At 35.2% G+C, this 22,958-nt stretch overlaps 1 protein-coding gene across 1 annotated transcript in view; it reads right to left on the reverse strand.

Moving 5' to 3' along the window:
* Positions 1-4,571: 4,571 nt before the first annotated feature.
* The window catches only part of LOC120624507 (sodium-dependent dopamine transporter), a 30,676-nt gene continuing 12,289 nt past the window's right edge, over positions 4,572-22,958 (reverse strand). Inside the window, exons 3-12 of the mRNA XM_039891094.1 lie at positions 17,084-17,218; positions 12,077-12,231; positions 11,489-11,604; positions 10,526-10,664; positions 9,537-9,671; positions 9,358-9,461; positions 8,383-8,620; positions 6,683-6,911; positions 5,850-6,118; positions 4,572-5,298 (exon numbers count right to left, since the gene is read on the reverse strand). Of these exons, the coding sequence (XP_039747028.1) occupies positions 5,137-5,298; positions 5,850-6,118; positions 6,683-6,911; positions 8,383-8,620; positions 9,358-9,461; positions 9,537-9,671; positions 10,526-10,664; positions 11,489-11,604; positions 12,077-12,231; positions 17,084-17,218 (1,682 nt within the window). The 3' untranslated portion in view covers positions 4,572-5,136. The remainder of the gene's footprint in view (positions 5,299-5,849; positions 6,119-6,682; positions 6,912-8,382; positions 8,621-9,357; positions 9,462-9,536; positions 9,672-10,525; positions 10,665-11,488; positions 11,605-12,076; positions 12,232-17,083; positions 17,219-22,958) is intronic.

Genomic DNA, 22,958 nt, shown 5'->3' on the forward strand with positions numbered 1-22,958 from the left:
TAAGAAATGTACGTACTTAATTACTTCATCAATTATTTCGTGGACCGTTGTTAATTCATAGGTATTTTAAGAGGTGGCGCTGATTTATTTGTGAGTCGAATTAACCAGTTATTAGCGGATTTTCAAAGCTTTAACTGGGTTTATTTACATACTTTAACAGCGCAGGAAGCGGTCAGGCTTATGTTATTTTAAAGTTTTCTTTGTAGCTAATTATGTTTGACAATATATGTGGCTCCTACTTCCACTCACTTCTATCGACAGTTAACTCACTATCCATTCATTTTACACGCATATCCTATTTCATACAATCAACTTTTCACTGGCGTTATATATTCATTCGTAACTTATCGTACTTGTCACACTACATATCCATTCCATCTAAACATTGGCATTTCCATCCCTTTTGCTACCCAACTTTCTTTCTGTTCCATACAAAATGACGATAGGTTTGACGCAGCTTTAGAAATATTACTGGTAGGTTTTTAATAATATAGCTTATTAATAAAATATTTCATCATCATCACCCGTTATTGGGCCACTGTAGGGAACGGGTCTCCCCTCGGAACTAAAAAGGTTTTACGCCGTAGTCCACCACGCTGGCCAAATGCGGATTGGTGGACTTCAACACAGTTTTGAGAACATTATAGGTATGAATATACAATAAATATACTACGAAAATACACACATTGCCATCTAGCCCCAAAGTAAGCGTAGCTTGTGTTATGGGTACTTAGGTAGCTGATGAATATTTTTATGAATATAATACACATAAATACTTATAATATAAAGATAAACACCCAGACACTGAAAAACATTCATGTTTATCACACAAACATGTTTCCAGTTATGGGAATCGAACCCACGGCCTTAGATGCAGAAAGCAGGGTCACCTGCGCACTGTGCCAACCGGCTGTCAAACATTATGGAGAACTCTCAGGCATGAAGGTTTCTTCACGATCTTTCCCGGTACGGACGGTAGACGTTAAAGAAAGTGATATTTTAAACGAAAAGATATAGGTGCGTCCCGACGATCGAACTCTGTCCCTCCGAAAGGAATGCCGAAGCTCTAAGCCCAAGGCTATCACCGCTAATTTTTTAATAAATAAACATTTGCCAGTTTTGGGAATCGAACCCACGTCCTTGGACTCAGAAAGCAGGGTCGCTGCGCACTGCGCCAATCGGGCGTCAAATATTTTAATATTTTAAATAAAACATCGTTAAGGATACGTATAAATTTAATTCTATAAATCAATAGTTATAATGGCTGGTACAACTATTGATTTGTTAAAACAATTACTGCTACGAATACACTTTGTCATAATAGTTATTAAGCGCATCTAACATTGCAAAGAGAGAATCACAGTAAGATTATTGAAACAACTATTACAAGCATAGAGTTAGTTATAATAATTCTACACATAGACTTCTTTAAGAGGATATTAATAATATAAATTTAAAGTACTTTAAAGATTGAAGAGTGGGTAATTGCGCAGCACACTTGCAGTAGTGGCTTTGTTTTTGACAGTTGATGTACTTAGGTAGTCGTTTTGATTTTGACAGTTGATGAATGTTTGACTTTTTGATTGAAATTTTAAACAGGACTAGAAAAATGTATACAATCATCTTGATGTTATTTGAAAAGGTACACCTACTGATAATAGTATTTATTTATAGTGGCTTACGCAAAAACTATTTTAATTCCATTAAAAGTTAGAGATTGCCAAGTTGCCTGCGATCTCACCCGATGGTATGTGACGATGCGCAGTTTTAAACCCACTCCATTTTGGGTTCTAAACAGCCACGTACCGTATAGCTAAATCGCTTAGCGGCTTTGCTAGAAAGGTGGTAACTAGCCGCGGCTAAAGTCATCGACCAGACCAGACTAGAGCTAATTAGTTGGTAATAATATAGTTTATATATGTAAGTGTGTCGTGTAGAACATTCATCTTGTAATCTTATACATAGTCTCCTTTAAACCCTATTTAAAAATAAACATTAAAATAATTCAATCTAAGATATTGAATTCAAATAAAAACCAAATTAAAATGTGTATACAATTCATCATTCCGCATTGCCCATGACGGAGTGATGGATAGTAACAATTTTTTCAACTGATCAAATTCTTGAACTTAAATAATTAAATATTAATAATTATAAAAAATGGAGCACCTATACACAGTATCCTATAGATTAAAATTGATTAGACACAACATTCAGACATTAAAAGAGTAGAGATAACGAGACAATATTAGCCGTAGATAAATAGAGATTACTTATTTTATTATTCAAACATTATTAAATGCATAAAACTTGTTAAATAGCGAATATTCATGATTAAGTAATAAAACTACATTTACGTACCTAATTATGAATCTTCTTCAATTAATGTGAATAAATTTAACTAGATATAATTTGTTAGGTACGTGGGTATATGAACTACTTATATTATTTTTACACCGATTAAAACTTCGTAACTTATTTTCTACTTTTCTATTATCTACACAGCATTTTTCAAAAAAAAAAAAACGTAATTTGTCGATTCTATCGACGTATTTTAACTGAAAAATAATAAGTATAATTTATACATGAATATTTTTCTGTCTTAGTTTAAAAAGATTCACAAAAACTACTTTGAAGACAATCTGATTCTTTGAAAATCATCACCATGCGTTAACATTGCCAATCAGGGTTTAATAATACATACTTATTGAGTTGAAACTCGTTGGTCGATCCAAGACTTTGCGTTCATCTTCAGACCCAGACTTCATAGTAATATTCGTGAATTGTTGTTGATATTAACATTTAGTTCAATATTTAAAAATATTCTACCAAGGATTAACAACTATTTTTATTTTTTAACTCTATTAATCTTTGAATACTTAGTTGGTAGTTTATTGATAAAGATCTACAGAACTACAGATATATAAAGCATTCCATACACTCGCCGCATTTTTAGTTACATTGGAAAGAGCAGACAGAGAAGTTCCTATAAAATTAATTCTAGGTAGATAGAAATACCTAATAGGTAAAATATGTGAGAGAATATATGAGCACAATTGGGAATTGTTAACCTACATTCTATTGATAAATTAAGCTGAAAAAGGAGGTGACTAAAATTTCTTTAACTTAAGACATTACCGATTTACCAGCACATTATGAACAGTGCGAAGTGCGAGATTTTTTACCCAAATTTTACTAATTCGATCGCATGGAATTTAACTATGATTTATGTGGTATCGAAAGTGCGCCATCTAGTGAGCGTACGGTTTCCCAGTATTGAAACTAGATGGCGCTGCATCGATAACATTCAAGCGATCGAATATGTAAACGTGGTAGAAAGTCATTGGTTTAGTGTTAGCTATCAATTGTACTAACAATCGACTATGACAGCAAATGTCTTATGATATCCGGGATCCTTTGCAAATGGTATGTGAACTGTTTGAAAGAATAAGAACAATTTAGACAAGCCTCGATAAGCGCAGATAGCTGAGGCACAGCAAATTCCCAGTATAATCCGGAATGTTTAGCTATATTTCTTGTTAACTAAATGGAGGTGAGAACCTATGCTCTTTAACAAAGTACAACAATCGATCTTGAGAACGCACTTGATAGACGCACATGACCGATTAAACACTTCACCCTACTACATACGTAATGGATAACTACGAGTACAGAAAAATATGTAATAATAGATATTTTATTGCTCAGGAATCTTTGTAGCGACTCAAAAATTAGACTAATTGTTCCAGCTTCAACCTTTTGCGCTTTGGCCAACCTTGCATAAGCACAGTCAAAAAAAATCTTATTTATATTGATTCAAATTTTCTCTGTTATTTTGTTATTTACCTAAATAGTTTCTTAAATGTTACATGAATTTTGTTTTAGCCGGATATTTAAATTTTTAGCTTTCAAGCACATAGTAAGTTTATTTTGACTTGTGTATGCAAAGTAATTATTATTAGGCTAAGTTTAAATCTACTTAAACAACGGTTAAACGACGGTTTGCTGATTTACCAGATTTACACAACTAATCCTAAAATATTAGAGAAGCAAACTTACAATAGTATGTACTACTTTTTAACTTATTACATGGAAAAAGGACGCTTACCTAGTATCTATATACTAATTACTTTTTTTTTGTTTTAAGATGAGTCTGTGGCTTATTGTAAGCGTGAACATAGATAAGGAAATAGTGATATATTAAGGAAAATATCAAATTAATAAGATTAAATTAGTAATATTGAACTATAATTATAAACGAATTAAGATTTCGTAGGCAAAAAGGTACCTACCTAGTGTACCGTTGAAATATAATTACCTACATATTTTAATTAGTATTATTGTTATTTTTAACACGGTTAATAGGTACATGATTAATAATGTTTATACTATTCGAAGTAGGTATATAATAATATAATAGGTGCATATTTTAGATAACTTTTCTAATGTTAATAACGTCTAAAGCTAATTATATAACTTTTAGAAACAGTAAAATTGAAAACTGTAAACAGTAATATATGAAATCTTATTTAGTTTATTTAGCTACATAAATATAATAATTAAAAGCGAGAATAAATTACTAACTAAGAAGGTATTTTATTACATTGCTTCTTTTCAATTTAAACCTAAATCAGCAACTCGCTCGATGACAGCATTTAATTTTGACAGCTGAAAAGATAGATACTCAACCTACATGGTCGGCATTAACCATCGATCAACTTTCAAAATAAACGCCGTCTGCGAGTTTAAAGCCGAAATATACATTGCCTTTATAATATGTAAAACGTGGCTCTACGACTAAGTATTTATCTATATTATTATAGCATTGCCAAGATTAAGTTGAAGTTTTTTTCATGTTAAATGAAGTACCTAATTATCTTGCATAAACACATTAACACCGCTCTCGGATGTATAATCTTTATTAAAGTCCCGTGCACTTTGTCTAACAAAGATCAACGAAAGAGGTAATGAATGTAAACAAATTCTGTCGTAAGCGTGAGAGAGAAAACAATAGTATCGATATTCATTTCTATCTTACGCAAATTAAATGAAAGTTTGTTTTACATTAAATAATTATCTCTTTCTCTTGAGCTTTGTTTACGTCTATACGTAATAGACGTCGAAGGAGAGCGTCGCTCAAACAAGCGCCGGTTGTCCAGGCAGAGGGCCAGGGGCTGGTGGGGTTCCCGGAGTGGTCACCGCTGAAGCCAACTTTACTCCACCGCTCTCTGATACAACCATTCCATTTTGGACTGTGTTGTGCGTGTCGGCGTATGGCGTTGTTAGGATGTGAAGGCGCTGGAATAACAAAGATTTTCACAATCATCATTAGCCCGTCACAGTCCACTGCTGGAGTTAAGGCCTCTCCCAACAGAAGTGGTCGCAGTAGATGGTACTAGTAGCACAGAAGACACTGCTACCCATTTTCATTATATTTTCTTAGCCTCGCACGACACCCGCGGGTAGAGAACGGGTATAGACAACTGTATTCTGATGACGGCTTAAGATTTACTTAGACAGAATCGTTTATTTTTATAGCATTAAGTTCGTGAATTATCAAACTTCTATCAAAAGCCATTTAAGACGCACTCAAAAATATTTATAGCGTGGTAGTATGAATTCACAGATAAGTACTTTGATTCTATAAATAATTACAAAACTATTTAATGTAACAGCAATCTCACATGTGTTGCTAAATATTTTACAAACTTATAAATCTTGGAAGCTGCTTCAGAGCATTTGACTATTGATCTCAACTCTTACGTCAAGTTTATAAGTGCACCATGCAATTAGACCAGACTAGACTTTAAGAAAGAAGAAAAAGAAACACAAGAAGATAGCAAAATTACCTCAAAGAAAGTTCCCTTCGTAGTAAGGATCTTGTAAATGGCGACAGTCGGAATGCAAATGACACTGGATCCCGCAATAGCCCAACCAAGAGCGTTCGCCCAACCAGGGTACACATAGTCCTCATACTGCAAAGGTTCGTAGTCCAGTAATCCGTACGCAATGATGAAGAGAAGAAACGCGGGGGCCACAAAACGCCAACAGATCCTCCAATACAGACCAGGTCGAAAACCGATCATATCCTTGATGTCTTCGCAAAATCTTTCAGTACCTGCACAAAGAATATTCCAGTACTTAATTTAAACAATCATACTCGTAGCAATATCTCGAGGCTATTATTATAACCCACAAATTATATCTTTATTTTTTATTCCTCTACAAGTTGGCACTTGACAGCAATCTCACCTGGTGGTATGTTATGATGCAGTCAAAGATGGTAACGTGCTACTTGTTAGGGAGTATGGCAAATTATATTTATACCGTAACACTTTATGTATATTATGTGGTTGGTTTTCTGTATGTGTATGTGGTGTACCAAAAAAGTGTTTAGGTGTATTCATTCATTCATTAACGAATTTCATGATATGTTCTTCTAGTTCGTAAAATGGACAGTTATCGACTTCGTTATCATTTTGTTTCAAAGCCTAAATTAAGAAGAATCGATGATTTAGAAGAATTTCTCTTCTTTGTTTTTATATCCTATTTATACCACTTCTTTTAGGTAGCTATTTCTCGTATTCTCTGGGTCCTGATTTAAATAACTCTATTGACCTTGGAAATCATCTGTAGATTACCCGAAAACTTTGAATATATAAACAAAAACATAAAAGCTTACCATAGATCCAAGAAACCGCTATAGCTTCGAAAAACACAGCCACCAATATAGAATATCCAGCTGCATATCTATCCAGCAGTTGGAAGAAGTAGAAGCCGCCCGTAGTGCATGAAGCCAATCCAACAATGAAGTAGAGTGTGAATAGACACGCCACAAATAACTCCCTATGCCGACCAATAGGCGGGTATTCATCGCTAAGTGCCGTTATTATTGCTTCTGAACCACCAAACTGTAAAAAGGACAAAATTATATATATACATATATAATTATTTTTTTTTTTTTTTTCTTGTGTGCGTGTGTATGTCACTGAACTTCTCCTAAACGGCTGGACCGATTTGAATGAATTTTTTGGTATGCGCGACAGATGGCGCTGGGCTCCGCTAGTAAGCTTATATAAAACGTAAGCTTATAAGAAATTCTATTATAATATTAAGGATTACATGTATCATAAAAAAGCTTGGGTATGAATTGCTCTAAGTTCATAGCTAAACATTAACTTGAATGTGAGATGGTGATAACAAGAAAAAACTTGGCTAAGTTTGTTGTGGGCTCTTCTTAGACCAGGGCGCGTTTGGAACCCTACTAGCTTTAGTTTTAAGTCAACGAATGCAGTTATCACCATTCACCATCACCTAACATTAGTGTTAACATGTTAAACGTATGAACGCCGCATAAAAGTGCCTGTTATAAGGTCTACATTAATAAAACATTTTAGAATTTTTTTACATGTACATAGCTAGCAAAACTTTCAAAAATAAGTACTTTACTCTGCGAACGGAAAAAAAACGAGTGTACTAAACGCATGCGTGGCACAGATCATAAGCCGATCCCATCGAGGCTCAGTTTCGTTGGGCTATTTTTGAACAGTTGTTTTTTCCGCTTGCTGAATGTACTGCATGCAAAATAAATCAAAATCGGCTCATATTTTTTTAAGGAATTAAAATAATCATTTGCTTCAACGGTGAAGGAAAAAAATCGTGTGGAAAGCCGCACGTTTGAGAGTTCTCTATAATGTTCTCAAAGGTGTGTGAAGTCCACCAATCCAACCTGGACCTGCGTTGCCGGCCTCAACCCCCTTCTCATTTTGAAAGAAGACCCGTGCCCTGTAGTGGCCCGGTAATGGGTTGATATTATGATGATGATGACGATGATATATTAAAATTAGTAATGGTACCTACAATGAAAATAGAGCCTAGTTTCCTATATTCCGCAAAAAGCAGGAGAATCTGGCACTGTGAGCTTGACCGTGAGGCTCGATTTTACAAAAAGTAAAGTGAAATATATCGGGTTGCAGTTTCAGTCTTATTGCACGTCATGGATTTCCGTTAAGTAACGCCTACTTCTATCCAATAAGTAGTGGTACAAATATTTAACTTTAAGATGTTATGGTAACTTCCACAAATACGAGAACCTATCTGAGGAGTGAAGTGAGGGCCGTGAATCCCTCCCTAGGAGATCCCGGGTTCGATTCCGGGCAGGGGAAATTCAGAAATTTATAATTTCTGAATTTCCTCTGGTCTGGTCTGGTGGAAGGATTTGACTGTGGTTGACCACACAGTTCCGGTCCGATGTCGCTAGGAAACCGATTAAGGGTATGACTTTCATACTCCCTAACAGGTTAGCCCGTTACTACTTAAACTAGTCAAGGTATAACTTGCAGTGGAACTAAAAGAAAAATAAGAATAAAAAGAACAACTTACAGAACTGTCCAAGCCCAAAGTTAATAGCATCATAAAGAATATCAACGCCCAGAAGGTGGAACCCGGCATGGTGGCGATCGCAGCTGGGTATACAATAAACACAAGTCCCGGTCCCTCCGTAGCCACATCTTGAACGTCTTTGCCGGATGCGTGGGCCATGTAGCCAAGGACGCTAAAGATGACGAAACCGGCAACGAAAGAGGTGCAGGAATTGATGACGCTGGTAAGAATAGCGTCTCTGAAAACATCGTAATTTAGTTACAAGATTAGATTATATACAAATAAAGAACTAGGAATTTTATTTGAATATTAATCTAACCAGAGATATCAAATTTATATCAGACGATGTGAAGAAATGAGCAGTAGAGTACACAGGGATCAATAATAAAATAAAACTCTTTATTTCATCCAAAATAAAAAAAACAATATAGGAAATAAAACGAATGATAGTTCGTAAGGGCGGCCTTCACTCGTAGTGATCTGTTCCTGGCAACCACTAAAGGTAATATATAATAGGGATAACGAAGATGAACTAACTGGTGGTTGGTGCACAGATTAAAAAAAGAACCGATTTATTAATTTTAATACATGCATAATTTCAGGGATTGTAGATACATCAGGGATTGTCACTAGTAAAGACATGAAGCAGGAAGAAATGTTGTAAATGAAAAAATCCTCTTCCCAGGCTAGTAATATAAAAAAAATTGGGTAGGGGTAGGGCAGTGCGTTTGTGCACGTATGAACTGCAAATGATTTCCTACCGTTGAGCAATGACCCAACTACTAAAACTAAGTTTTATAAAATTCTGGCCTTAGAAATAAACTTGGGATTTCGTCGGAATTGTCAACTCCTGTCATTAGAAAGGTGCTTTCAGTTGGCGTGTTGGCAAAGAACTGTATTACAAACTCCGATTCCACGTTTGTAAAACTCTTAAAGTTTCAACAATATATTTTGTAAAATATTAAAAAAACATACTTGTAAACGTTGTTGTGGTATTTATTATACGATGCATAAGCCAAAAGAACGCCGAATCCTGGACCCAATGAGAAGAATACTTGCGTAGCTGCATCGACCCACACCTTGAAAGAGAAAATACCTCATACAGTCAATACTCGGCTTACTTAGGAAAAATCTAAAAGAAAATCCTTACGTACCTGCGGTTGAGTGATGGCTTCGAAGTTTGGACTCAAGTAGTATTCGATTCCAGTTGCAGACCCGGGTAAAGTTACTCCTCTCACCAAAAGAATTAAGAGGACTGCATAGGGGAATAGAGCGGTAAACCACACAACCTAAAACAAAATAGATTATCAAATTCCCCGAATTGAAAAGAAACATTTTAGAGGCGACGGTTTCCTTCATATTTTTAATGAAACGTTAAACGTGAAACGTTACGAAAGATGAAATATTATCAGGGGTAGTAGATAACATTTTTTTTTCAACTTAAAAATATTGAAGCGCCGATAGCCCAGTGGGTAGAAGCTCGACTTCACTTTGAGGGAACCGAGTTCGAATCCCAGCACGCACCTCTAACTTTTCTAAAACGCACATCGCACGTAAGCACAAAATACCACTTGCTTCAACGGTGAAGGAAAACATCGTGAGGAAACCTGCACCCCTGAGAGTTCTCCAAATGTTCTTAACGGCGGCGTATGAAGTCTACCAATCCGCACTTGGCCAGCGTGGTAGACTACGGCCTAAACCCAGCTCATTTTGAGAGGAGACCCGTGCCCCGTAGTGGGCCGGTAATAGTTTGATGATGATGATGGTTTATTTATCAAGCACTACAAATATTATCAATTTTCAGAATATTATAAGCAAGTTTTCTTTAAAAAAGATTCGCATTAAAAAAAAAAGGATTTTTTTTTAAATCTGATTCTCGCCTCTTAATATATACTAGCGGACCCGCGCGACTTCGTCCGCGAATGAGTCCACTTAATAGTCGTATGTCCAATATAAATGATTCTGATATTCCAATATAAATGAATCCTAGCGAGATCGATTTATCGCCCCCGAAACCCCCTGTATACTAAATTTAACGAAAATCGTTGGAGCCGATTCCGAGATTCCAATTATATATATTCAAGAATTGCTCGTTTAAAAATATAAGATAAGATTTAAAACAAATGATATGAAGGATACGTACTTTTCCGGAAGTACTAATGCCCTTCCACAGCGAAAAATAGCAGATGATGTAGACCGTAAATAGACAGAGAGCCATGTCCCATTTAATAGCGCCCAAGTCATGTATACCTTCGGACATGTGAAGTTCTAGAATTGCGCGGCTGAAACATAAAAATAATACTTCTAGTCATGCAGTTATTCTTGGCTGAAACTAAATTCATTTTACATAAGTTTAGAAACTTCTGATTCTAAATAATACGATTTTTAGGGTAACCATAAGGTAAAATGGAGCCTTATTACTAAGACTCCGCTGTCCGTCCGTCTGTCCTAAATTTAATCTGTGAAAATTTAAACTGTTGAACCTAGATAGTTGGACAGTTTAGATTTTCACAGATTTCTGTTGCCATTATAACAATAAATATTAAATACATAATAAAATAAATATTGAAGGAGGATCCCATACAACAAAGATTTTTGATGACGATGGTACGGAACCCGTCGGTTTTCCTGTTTTGGTAAAGTAAAGTACTATTTAAACTGGCTCACAATAAGGAGAGCTTTCGTATATTTTTTTAATCCTTGTTTTAAATGGTATACTTCCCATGAAATGTACACAAGCTGGTACTTTCCTTGGTACTGCATCAAAGGGAATGCGAAGTATATGACCTATACGTAGTAATTTTCTACATTTTACTTGACACAGATTTATAAATGTTGAAGAAAATATTTTTTTCTTGCTTTTAGTTGTGTAAAAGTCGGTTTCTTTTGTAAATAAAAACAGTGTATTCAGTATAAGTTTAGCATATAAAAACTACAGAATTATAGCTATAAATTGAGGGGGGAAACTTTGTTTAAAGAGCTAATATATTTCTGTATATTTATAGGAAAATAGAAGAGTCATGCTTAGTTCATAAGCAGGAGCAAAATATGAAACAGGAAGTAATATATATTATTATATTATAAAGAATATGTTTGTGTGACTTACTTAAAGTATTCGGAAGCGGCAGATGTGAATTGTGTGGTCTGTGCGGGAGTGTTAGACACGGAGTAATTGTGGCGTGTTGATTTGTTTGCGTTTACCGATGTCCAGTTCGCTTCGAACTACAACAATATTGTTCAATATTATTCTTCAATATTATTTAGCTGCGAGCGCTGGCAGGGGCAAAGACGTGCCGCTAAGCGATTTCAAGTTCCGGTACGAGGCCGCGTAGAAACAGATTAGGGTGGAGATTCCTATTACTGCCACACCGGTTATCCTTTTACATCTTAGACTGCATCATCACATACCATCAGGTAAGATAGCAGTCAATCTGGATTAACTTGTAGAAGAATATAAAAAAGGTTTTGTTTTTAGTAGATTCGCGCTTAATGTTTACAGTTACGTATTTAAGCCGATAGTGTAATATTAGCAGATTTATTATCATAAACCATTGCAATAATAATAAAATTATTCATTAAACACCGCAACATAAAACATAATACATAAACAACATATTAACTAAACTAGAGTGTAATGGCAGCCTTATCACTCATTGTCTATAGGTATACCTATATATCTAGGAAATATCCTTACCGGTTGACAGGCTTCAGTATTCCACGCATTGTTACAGTTTGTCCAAGGCAGCATAGTCGTGAAGGAAGCGAAAAAGAACCGAAGAGCCCACGCGATTATTACATTGTAGTAGAAGTCCACGTAAAAAGCTATCAACACCACTGCGTATCCGATACCTGAGGATAAGGTATACAAGTCTTAATTATAGTGTTCATAATTCTTCTCGTCGAGCCCTTTCATTTGATACCCCTAGGGGATTGTGAAAAATAATGTAATACATTATTTTTCACAATCCATTAAGTGTCTTATTGTTTATTAATTGCTTTCAAGTACATGCATACATTTGCAATAAATCTATCGAAATTATTTATTTTTATTCCGTTACTGAACCTAAATTATTATAGTAAAAGTAAAATTATTATTAATGCAATAAATAAAAATAGGTACAAAATATTAAAATATGTCACCTTAAAACTACTAACTACTCAGTTATAGAATTAAGATTGGATATCACTTAAATAAATAAATAAACAAATAAAAAGGCCATTTATTCTACTACCTTAATTATAAATTTCTCTTATTAGTATTATTGTTGGTATTTCATATTGTTATTTTACATCATTATTTATTGATTTATGGATTTCACTTACACTGTCATTATTAATTATGATGTTATATCATGTAATTGAGGTTTTAGCATTACATTTAAACAAGTCGTCTAAGTCGTATAAACGATTTTGAATAATCAACTGCTTATTATTATTATTATTAAACTCTTTATTTGTATACCACAACATTAACATATTTAAAATATAACAAAAACAGAAACATATCGAAAGAAGTAGTAATACAAAAGGCGGCCTTATCGCTTAATAGCGATCTCTGCCAGGCAACCTTAGAATTAGAAAAAAAAAAAGAAGAGGAGAATAGACTGCTGGTGGTACAAATATTAAAATACATACATGCGAATAATTACATGCTAATACATAAACTAGTGTACACAAAAAGATAAAAATTAAATAATATAATTAATAAATAAAACTAAACTAATATATATAAAAACAACACTTACATATTTAAATACTATAACATACAATAAATGAGTAAGTATATACATACTATTAAAAGTCGTTAACAATATAATGGGCCTTAACTGCTCTTTTCTCTTTCTCTTTTCCTTTGCTTAGACACTACTGGGCACACAAATCTTATTATAGCCACGGCCACCTAAGCTAACGTAACTAGGTATATTGCCCTCATACCCTTAGAAGATTTCTACGCGGCATCGTACCGGAACGTGGCTGAAAATGGCTGAAGGGGGACCAGACCACACCAGACATAATGCAGAAATTATAATTATTAAAACTGTCTCGGGTCTAGTCGGTGCTCTAACCCGGCTAAGCACTGGCTACTGGGCTTAGTACTGTGTCAGGGAGTACGGCAAATAAAACTCCAATAAGGAAAACGATAAAATAATACAAAAGCCAACCCTTCTTAAAGAAAATATGTCCTCGCTAAAGCTTACTTTCCAGTCCATTACCAATTTTATTCTTCTAAAATCATATCGCTTGGGCCACTCTACCGGCACGTGACAAGTGGAATGAAATCACCGGCCATAAGCCAGCCTCGCAAATCTGCGGAGTCCTCTGAAAGCGTATGGAGCACTTAAGAGGGGGACGAGAAATGGTGTCAATTATGGGTGTTAAGTGCACGCCTTGTGAGCACCGCGCCGCGAATGATATGATCTTTATTTTATTCTAGGAGCAATGACGTTAAATTATTACTTAGGGAAAATCCTAGCATATCGCACATTCATTATGAGAGGAAAATGAAACTTGTATCTTATCATTTACTAATATATAAAGCTGAAGAGTTTGTTTGTTTACTTGAACGCGATGATCTCAGGAACTATAGGTCCGATTTGAAAAGTTATTTCAGTTCCATTTATCGAGGAAGGCTATAAGCTATATTAATGATATATAGCTTAGGCGAATAGGGCGAATAGCTGAAACGAATAGGGAAATAGCACCGATGACGAATGTGTCAAAATACAGAGTTTTTTTTTCTTTTGAGAGCTTACGCTGCGTAAACGGTAAAATTTTCGATAATGTTGAATATAAATCCAACATATTCTGTGTTTACTACCATGTAAAGACCTACGCCGGTCACCGATGAGATGGGCTGACCAGTTGAAAGAGTAAAACTCAAAAAATCGCCAAAATGGCCACCAAAAGAAGGCAATAGAGCTAATTTACCTACTCGAAACTGAGATCTCACTACACACACACACACAATAACGCCTTCATTCAGTGGCGTGCATAGAGGGTATGCACAGGGTATGCAGATAATACAAAATTAAGAAAATCTTCAGTACGAGTTATAAAAACGTAAGGCTTTTTATAACTCTTAATATGCCTACCCCTAAGTTTTTTTTAACTCGTACTGGAGATTTTCTCCATTTTATATCCTCTGCATACCCTGTGCATACCCTGTATGCATGCCGCTGCCTTCATTACCACCCATATACATAGAGACTACCAACGCTTAAAGCAGTATTATTTTAATATGATCGACTCTCTTGTTGCAGAAATATAATTTTAGCTGTAGAGACGACCAGGTAGGTAATAAAAAATTATACTGGTTTTAAGCAATGCAATGTTTAGAAAATTGAGGCGTAGGGTAAATTTTCAGCAGTGGCCAGTTAAAAAAAATAATATCGCATACAGTCATGTGTATAGAGAACTCAATGGAGCTGGCCGAAAAATCAAACCGACTCCATGGCAAGGACTTAAATATTCTTACCCCTTAGTGTTCCAGTAAAAAAGAAAAATGCTATAACTCAAGATTGCAAAGACATTGATCGTTTGAAAGACTATTGCGACTACGTAGTCCGTACGTGACCGAATGAAGTGGTCGTAAATTCAGTATGACTTTATGTCTCCACTTTTTACTTTGCTCTGGACTTTCTTTCACAAACCTCGGTACAATACGCGTATGATACGGACCAAGTAGGAACTAAAATTTGCAGGTCATATAACAGAATTCTTATGCGCGTTATATAAATGCGCGTTATATGCGCGAAATATGTGCGTTTGAAATAGCTTTGGTTCAAAAATTTTTCTCATAAAACCTTAAAAACCAGATTTTATCGAGTGACACTTCAGTTTACTATTAGTTCTTAAAATCTTAAATAATTGTAAATAACGTAAAATCACGTTTACTTAAATTATCTTTCTTCATGCAGGTAATATTTCATTGCATGCCTGAGAGATCTTCATTATATCACAGTAAATATATAAGCTTAAGCATTTACTGTGATAATATTCAGGAAAGCGTGCGAATTATAGGCGTTTGTCTATAATACCTGTGGTTTTTATATAATTTTTTTTTGTATTTTGTTTATAATTTCAATTCTGTTAGGTGTACAAAAAGTGTTTTTCATTCATTTAATTATTACTACTCCGCACTTGGTGGACTACGGACTAAACGGTAAATCCTTTTTAGTCCTTTTTTTAAATTGTCATTTAAAATATACACAAAAAAAATGGAATATCATCGGCATACCTAATTACCATTCTAAAATTAGTGATTAGTTATTTCTTGATCGACATTGCAATATAAAGGAGTAAGTAAGAAGAGAAGAAAATACATTTATTCATATTTTTTTTGTTGCACTACTAATTACTAGACCTTGCCTGCAATCTCAACTGGTAGTAAGCGATGATGCAGATGGTAGCGGACTAACCTATAAGGGAGTAACCCCTAATCGCTTTCTACGCGACATCGCACCGGAACATAAATCGCTTAGCGGCACGTCTTTGTCGGTAGGGTAGGTAGCCACGGTGGAAGCCTCCCACCAGACAAGACGGAACGGACCAGAGAAAATTCAGAAATTGTAAGTTCCCAAATAACCCCTGCCGGGAATCAAAGTCAAAGTCAAAGTCAAAAATATCTTTATTCAAGTAGGGCCACAGGTGGCACTTTTGATGCGTACATAAGAATTACACGGTAGTGAGATGATGGCGATAACCACATTCGTAAACTTAAAACTAAAGCTACGAGGGTTCCAAACGCGTCCCGGTCTAAGAAGAAGCCCACAACGAACTTAGCGGGGTGTTTTTTTTTTTTTTTGTTATCACCATCTCACAATGTCATTTTAAATTATTAGAAGAGCAACCTGGTTAGAGCAATAATTTACACCCAAGCTTTTTTATCGTTTACGTAGTCCTTTATACTATAATAGAACTTTTCTATAAGCCTACGTTTAATACAAACTTTGAACTTTTTAAGAGACATCTCCAAGATGTAGAATTGTACGCAATTTCCTTTAAACGAATTATGAATTTTATGTAACCTAGTATATTGCACTGTAAGTTTATACTTACTTCTAATGTTTAAATTATTGCAGTCACATTTTTTCTTAAATTTAGAAATGTTTTTATGAACCCGGGACCTTCTGCTTAAATTCACAGCGCTCACCGTTGCGCCAGGGAGTTCGTCATTTTAAGTGTTGCTTACAAAGACATCTTATATTAACAGAAACAGACCAGACCAGACGGAACGGACCAGAGAAAATTCGGAAATTGTAAATTCCCAAATCGCCCTTGCCGGGAATCGAACCCTGGACCTTCTGCTTAAATTCACAGCGCTTACCGTTGCGCCAGGGGGGGGCGTCATTTTAAGTGTTGCCTACAGGAAATCTTATATTAACACAAGCGGAGCCCATCTGTCGGGCTGGTTTGTGAATCTAAACCATCCAGGGTGCCACCCAAACGCGTACCAAAAAAATCATTCAAATCGGTCCAGCCGTTTAGGAGGAGTTCAGTGACATACACACGCACACAAGAAATATATATATAAAGATAAACAGACCTTCTGTCCTTAAAACCAGATAGAAAGGGTATACCTACAGCTCAGCATATGCCATGCAATATACTCGTAAGTACGAGGACTTATATTCGACGCTGGTTGTATATAGATATTTTGGTATACCTTATTTCTTATAAGTTTAAGTAAATGAAAGCTTACCTTTAAACAGCGGCACAAGCCGACCCCAGCAGGTGATTGCGCCCTTGCGATGGAACTGTCCCAGCGCCAGCTCCATGTAGAACAGCGGGATACCACCCACCACCAACATGATGCAGTATGGTACCAGGAATGCCCCTAAACACCACGAAAAAAAACGTATGCATTTTAATATCATACTTTTTTTTTTTTAAACACAAACCAGATCATGACATAACATAAACATAAGAACAAAAACCAATAACAATAAAACTAGCCACTCTCCACCACATGCGTGTGTAATTGTATCGAATACATGTGACGGACTTACGTTCTAGGAAATTTTCCTAAAAAAAAAACAATTTTCATCCCTTTCCCTATCCCTAGACCCTAGTAATATTATAAATGTGAATGTAAGTTTGTTTGTTACGCTTTCACGCAAAAACTACTTAACCGATCCTCATGAAACTTTGTACACATATTTCTATAGGAATTAATATAGGATACTTTTTATCCCGAAATTAAGCTCGGTTCTTTTGAGAGAGGGGTAGAAGGTGTTTGACGATTTTATACCATAACGTCGTCAAATAATAACCTATTTAAATAATTACTTTTGTACTTTAGAGATTATAATGTACGTTTAATTTTGCCCAAATTTCGTGTAGATCTGTTGACTGTGATTGGAGATAGAGGATAGAACTCCTCAGCGGACGGCAGCAAACCCATCATTTAAGGCTTAGCTATCCTAGATACATAAAGTGCGTGGAATTACACCTAAATCGAATGCCACATGTCTTTCGAAAAACAAAAACAAACGCAGACGGAGTCGCGGGCTACAGCTAGTATCATATAAAAGAATATAGTGTAAGAGAATGCAGTGTCGAGTTAAATAATGTAAAATTATTTAATTTTTTACATTTGTCAAACAGTTTTTGTTTTGTTCTCATTTTCTTTATATACGTAGAACTTTTAAACTTAAAGAACTTTGTCATAGGTACATGATTTTATTGAAACTTTAACCGATTCCGCAGTGCACGCCGCGGAAACTCTTAAAAGGAAAAAAAAACGATTTTGAAACATTCTTCATTGGTGCTATGCTCCTATTGGTCTAAACGTGATAATATATTATAGCCCATAGTCTTCTTCGACAAATAATTTTTGAAATCGGACCAGTAGTTCAGATCATCGCGTTCAAATAAGCAAACAAACTCTTCAGCTTTATATATTAGTTTAACAAAAAGTACGTGCTTCACAGTTTAAAAAATACCTTCTATTACCAAAACGTTAAATAGGAGATAAAAGTTTATAGTAAATTCATAAGTTAAAACCTTAGTTAACACAGATAAAGTCGCGGGGAACTTCTAATTAAAAATGGCAACTGCATAGATTGTTTTTTACCTTATAATTAAATAAATAAATATACTACGCTTATTTGGGGCTAGGTGGCAATCTGTGTATAATGTCGTAGTATATTTATTTATTTATTTATTTATAATGAATAATATACCTTATACTTCTAATATACGGATTTTTTGTTGATTTCGTTGAATGTTAACACACAATATCTTCCAGTTGTAGGAATCGAACCCATAGCCTTGGACTCAGATAGCATAGGTCACTGCCCTCTGTGCCTATCGGCTGTCCTAAATAAAGCTCTTAGCAATATTAATAGCTTAATTAGACGTCTACAAAGCTCTAAGGAATTCAATAAAATTCTTAAGCACAGTATTGTCCCGATCGAGATTGCTAATCCTCTTAAAGTGGAGACATTTTTCACTCTATTTCATTCCGAGGGAGCGATCTCAGAACGCAATTCTCAAGGCAATAATTTCATATCGACAGAGTGGAGAGAGGGCGACGCAAATTGTGCGGTAATTGGCCTTTTAAGCCTCGCATTTACTTAGAACAAGCTTTTATGAAACTCGAGACAGTACAATGGAACATAACTGCGAGAACTTTTAAAGGAGTGTGCAAGGAAAGTTCCTTCAATCCGAGTTCTTGTGTCTCAAATAACATCTTTGAAAGAATGGAAAATGACAATTGCATAAAATATGTCAAATGTATCCCAACTACGAAATATTTTATGCAATTTAGTATATCTTAGGTATCCAACATCGTTAATCTTGAGCAATCCTCAATCTTGTAAGAATGTATAGTGTTTTTGAACACAAATCTTCTACTGAGATGTAATATCATTATTATAATCTTCTATGATAAAAAAAACGGACGTGTCAACGAAATCATCAGCTTATAGTCTTTTAATAAACAAGAACTTTTGTGAATTTTTAAACCAAAACTTAAGTAATTACCATTAAAAAATAAATCTAATTAAATCATAAAAATAAATAAAGATGCTTACTTTTTATTAACATATTATTTTCTAATCTCCTATTTTCACAACGTTTACAAAATGTTTAAAGTCAGTGGTACTGCGTAATACCTGATCTAGAAACTGAGGACAATTGCTAAATAGGGATCTTCCGCTAAAGACTCCCAGCTATTTAAGTGCTTACGGAGATGACCCTATCAACACCAATTTACCACGAACATAATGTTGCTCTTCACCGCACTTATACTTGCGTAGTACTAAAAAACAGTATTGTAGTAGCACAGAAAACATACAGAATCCGTGTACACGACTAATATTGAAGCATCAGAAACCACCCCACTTTAGAATGGTTTCTCGAACAAACGGTTAGTCACTTCTTGCCATTTAGCAGTTGACAGTAATTATTTTACCTCCAATGTTCTAAGCGTTCACCGCAAAATGGGAAAATGGGAAAAAGTTTGTGAGCTAGCAACATTCCGCGGGTGTAAAGTAAGACGTGCGCGGGGCGTTTTGCTGTTTTGGACACAGTACACTGCTAACAATAATGGCTGAATGAGGATTCTGTGAGTGCTTAATTCAATGCTAAGGTACTATACTCAATCAATCAATCAATTGCTTCAATGATAAGGTACTGAGAATAGAAAAGAAAAGCTTAGTTTGTTCAGATTTCATTAACACTAAGTTACCAGCTGACCCGCGCAACTTCGTCTGCACTAAATCGATTTAATATATTAAAAAAAACCTAGAAACTTAATTGCAGCGCTACCTACCAAGTCCAGTTTTATTTCCAAACTATATTATTCGCAACCCGTCGTCGCCGCGAAACTTACGCGATAACTCGTACTGGAGATTTTCTTAATTTTATATAATCTGCATACCCTGTGCATACCCTCTATGCACGCCACTGGGTACGCATGCATTCGATCTCTGTCCTATATGCCGTGCAACTTGCTGTTATCTGTGAAGAGTTATGTCCTTTATCTCCGACAATATTTATAAGATCTCCATTAAAATTAGACAGTACATGCTTGGTAGTATTCAAGCTATATACTTTCAAAAAAAAAAACATTAAAATCGGTTCAAATTTAACGGAGCTATAAACTAAATTGATAAAAAATTTCATACCGTTTCCCGGAGGAAACTTATTGTTTATCGGGCCAGTTTATCGGAATACCAGCTACCACTATGCCAAATTTTATTTAAATCCCTTCTGTAGTTTTCACGTGATGCCCGGACAGACAGACAGACAGACAAAAATTAAATAAAAATCAGTATCGATTATGAAGCATCCCCCGGTTAAAATTTTCAAAATATATTAAATGTACAGAAATCTTCCAGTTTTATTATAAGTATAGATATTAAGTTTGAGATAACCCTGCCAATGACCATCTACAGTAACAGAGGGACTGCCAGCCAACTTTTTAGGGTTTTCTTCATGCGCTTATTAAATAATGCCATCATCATATTAACCCATTACCAGCCTACTGCACGGGTATCCCACAATGAGAAGGAGTTAAGACCGTAGTTTACCACGCTGGCCCAAAACTGTACGCTTTGGACTGTAGTACGTACGGTTAGATGTAATATACTTCCAGATTGCTGAATCAAGATATCGGAAGTTCGGTAGGCGTACATTAAAAATTCAAATACTTAATGTGTGGGCACCTTAGCAAAATGAACAGTCATACCTATGTTGGTAAACCATGATTAGCTAAGTTAATGATGTGACGTGTCGAAAAGAAGAAACGATTGGCCTTGCGCGTTATGGTTTTTTTTTGGGAGAGTTTCCAATCGATTTATTGTCAAAACTACCTTCATACTGTTCTGTAAATCCTAACTTTAGAATAAAGTTAGAAAAGGTTAGAAAATTAACGCTGTTTAAGATTATCGTCGCATTAAATTCAATCGTGGTATAATAAACTCATTTCCGAATTCCGAACGGCATAGACCCCGCGAATGATTTAATGCTTACAGACCGTTTCCGTTGGAAATCTCATAATACCTACCCAGTACCCAATCATCCAGCCCGCCCGCTGGGGATTGCTCAGGACGATTTTATTATCCTAGACTTCGATTGAAAAATCCAGAACGCCGACAGCTTAGCGTTACCATTACTAATATTATAAATACGGAAGTGTGTTACCTTTGTTCGGCAGTGCATCGAACTTGATGAAATTTTTAAATATATATGTAGCATAAGCTTACTGAAGATAGATATAGATATATAGATATTGATCCCGGAAAAGCATCCAGGGACTGCGCAATCATCCTGTCGCAATCAGACATACGAGTAAATACTTGACTAGTAAGTAGGATGGGTAGGAGACATTTTTCTACTAGGGGAAAAGATCAAATTTTATCTTCCCCCACAGCTTTATTAACTCTCAAGGCGCCAAAGTGGAAATAATTATGTTCTATGTTAGGCTTCTAGTAATTAAACATTTTCTTGACATAGGTAATTTAAACTCAGGGGAAAAAACAATAATAACGAAGGAAGTTCCCTATCGCATTTTTTCAGTTTTTAAAAAAGACCGCGGTAACCGCCAGTAGCCCAACATTAAAAGTTTTCTTAATCCGTATCCTTTAAAATTTTGGTTATGAAACGCAGTACAGGTAACAGAAAGCTAGAAAAAGGTAACAAAAGCTAAAAAGAATAATTTATAAATTCCTCGGGAAGGTTATCCTAATATTTTTCTTGGATAAAAAGTATTACACGATGCAAGTTACACAAAACTTTACAATAGAAATCATATTAAAAAGTTAAAAGACCCCGTGATACATAAGTCGTCGGTACTTAAGAAATCAAACTCTATTCTTTGAAAGTTCGAGTTCTCTTGGTCTTAAGGAACTTTAGTCGTAAGAAGCTTTGATCGCTGGACCTGTTGCGTACGACGATAAAATAAATCCGACTACTCTCCCACCCTCCCACGTTCCATATTGTATGAAACCACTTACAATGGAATTGAAACCTTACATTATTTCAGTTTTAGTTTTTGAGAATCCTTGAAATATATTGAAATATTTTTAAGGTATTTTTAGGAAGTTTTCTAAAAAGGGTCGCGATGTTTTTTTCGACATTTCACCTTTTTTGGAACGATTTTTATACATATATACATTGAATATAATATCAATATGTATCGATAGACGCTTTTTAATTACGACATTCGAAAAAATTTGGGATAGGATTCTAAGAACAATTTTTTTTATTCCGCTACGAAATTAGGCTTTGGATTGATAATCTCGCGTGCTATCAGATATATATTTAGTTATATAAAATAATACCTTTAATCGGATTCTATCCGTATCGGAACGCTGAATCTCTTGGTGGCACATCTAAGTATGCATACTTAGACGTAGACGTAGGACGAGGGATTCCCCTCCCACTAAATAAAAATATGTGTCAAAATATATGGAGTGCAGTATATAATAATTTATTTTTAATTATCATTAAAAAGTATCATTTATAAAAAGTTAAAAAAAAATTAAAAAGACTACGACGAGTGGATGACGCGTTGCCCACTTTCCGTAGGTACTATGTAGGTGAGTATTATGTCACCCATAGTGTTAATA

This window comes from Pararge aegeria, chromosome 6 (genome assembly GCF_905163445.1).
Source record: "Pararge aegeria chromosome 6, ilParAegt1.1, whole genome shotgun sequence".
Lineage (NCBI taxonomy): Eukaryota > Metazoa > Arthropoda > Insecta > Lepidoptera > Nymphalidae > Pararge > Pararge aegeria.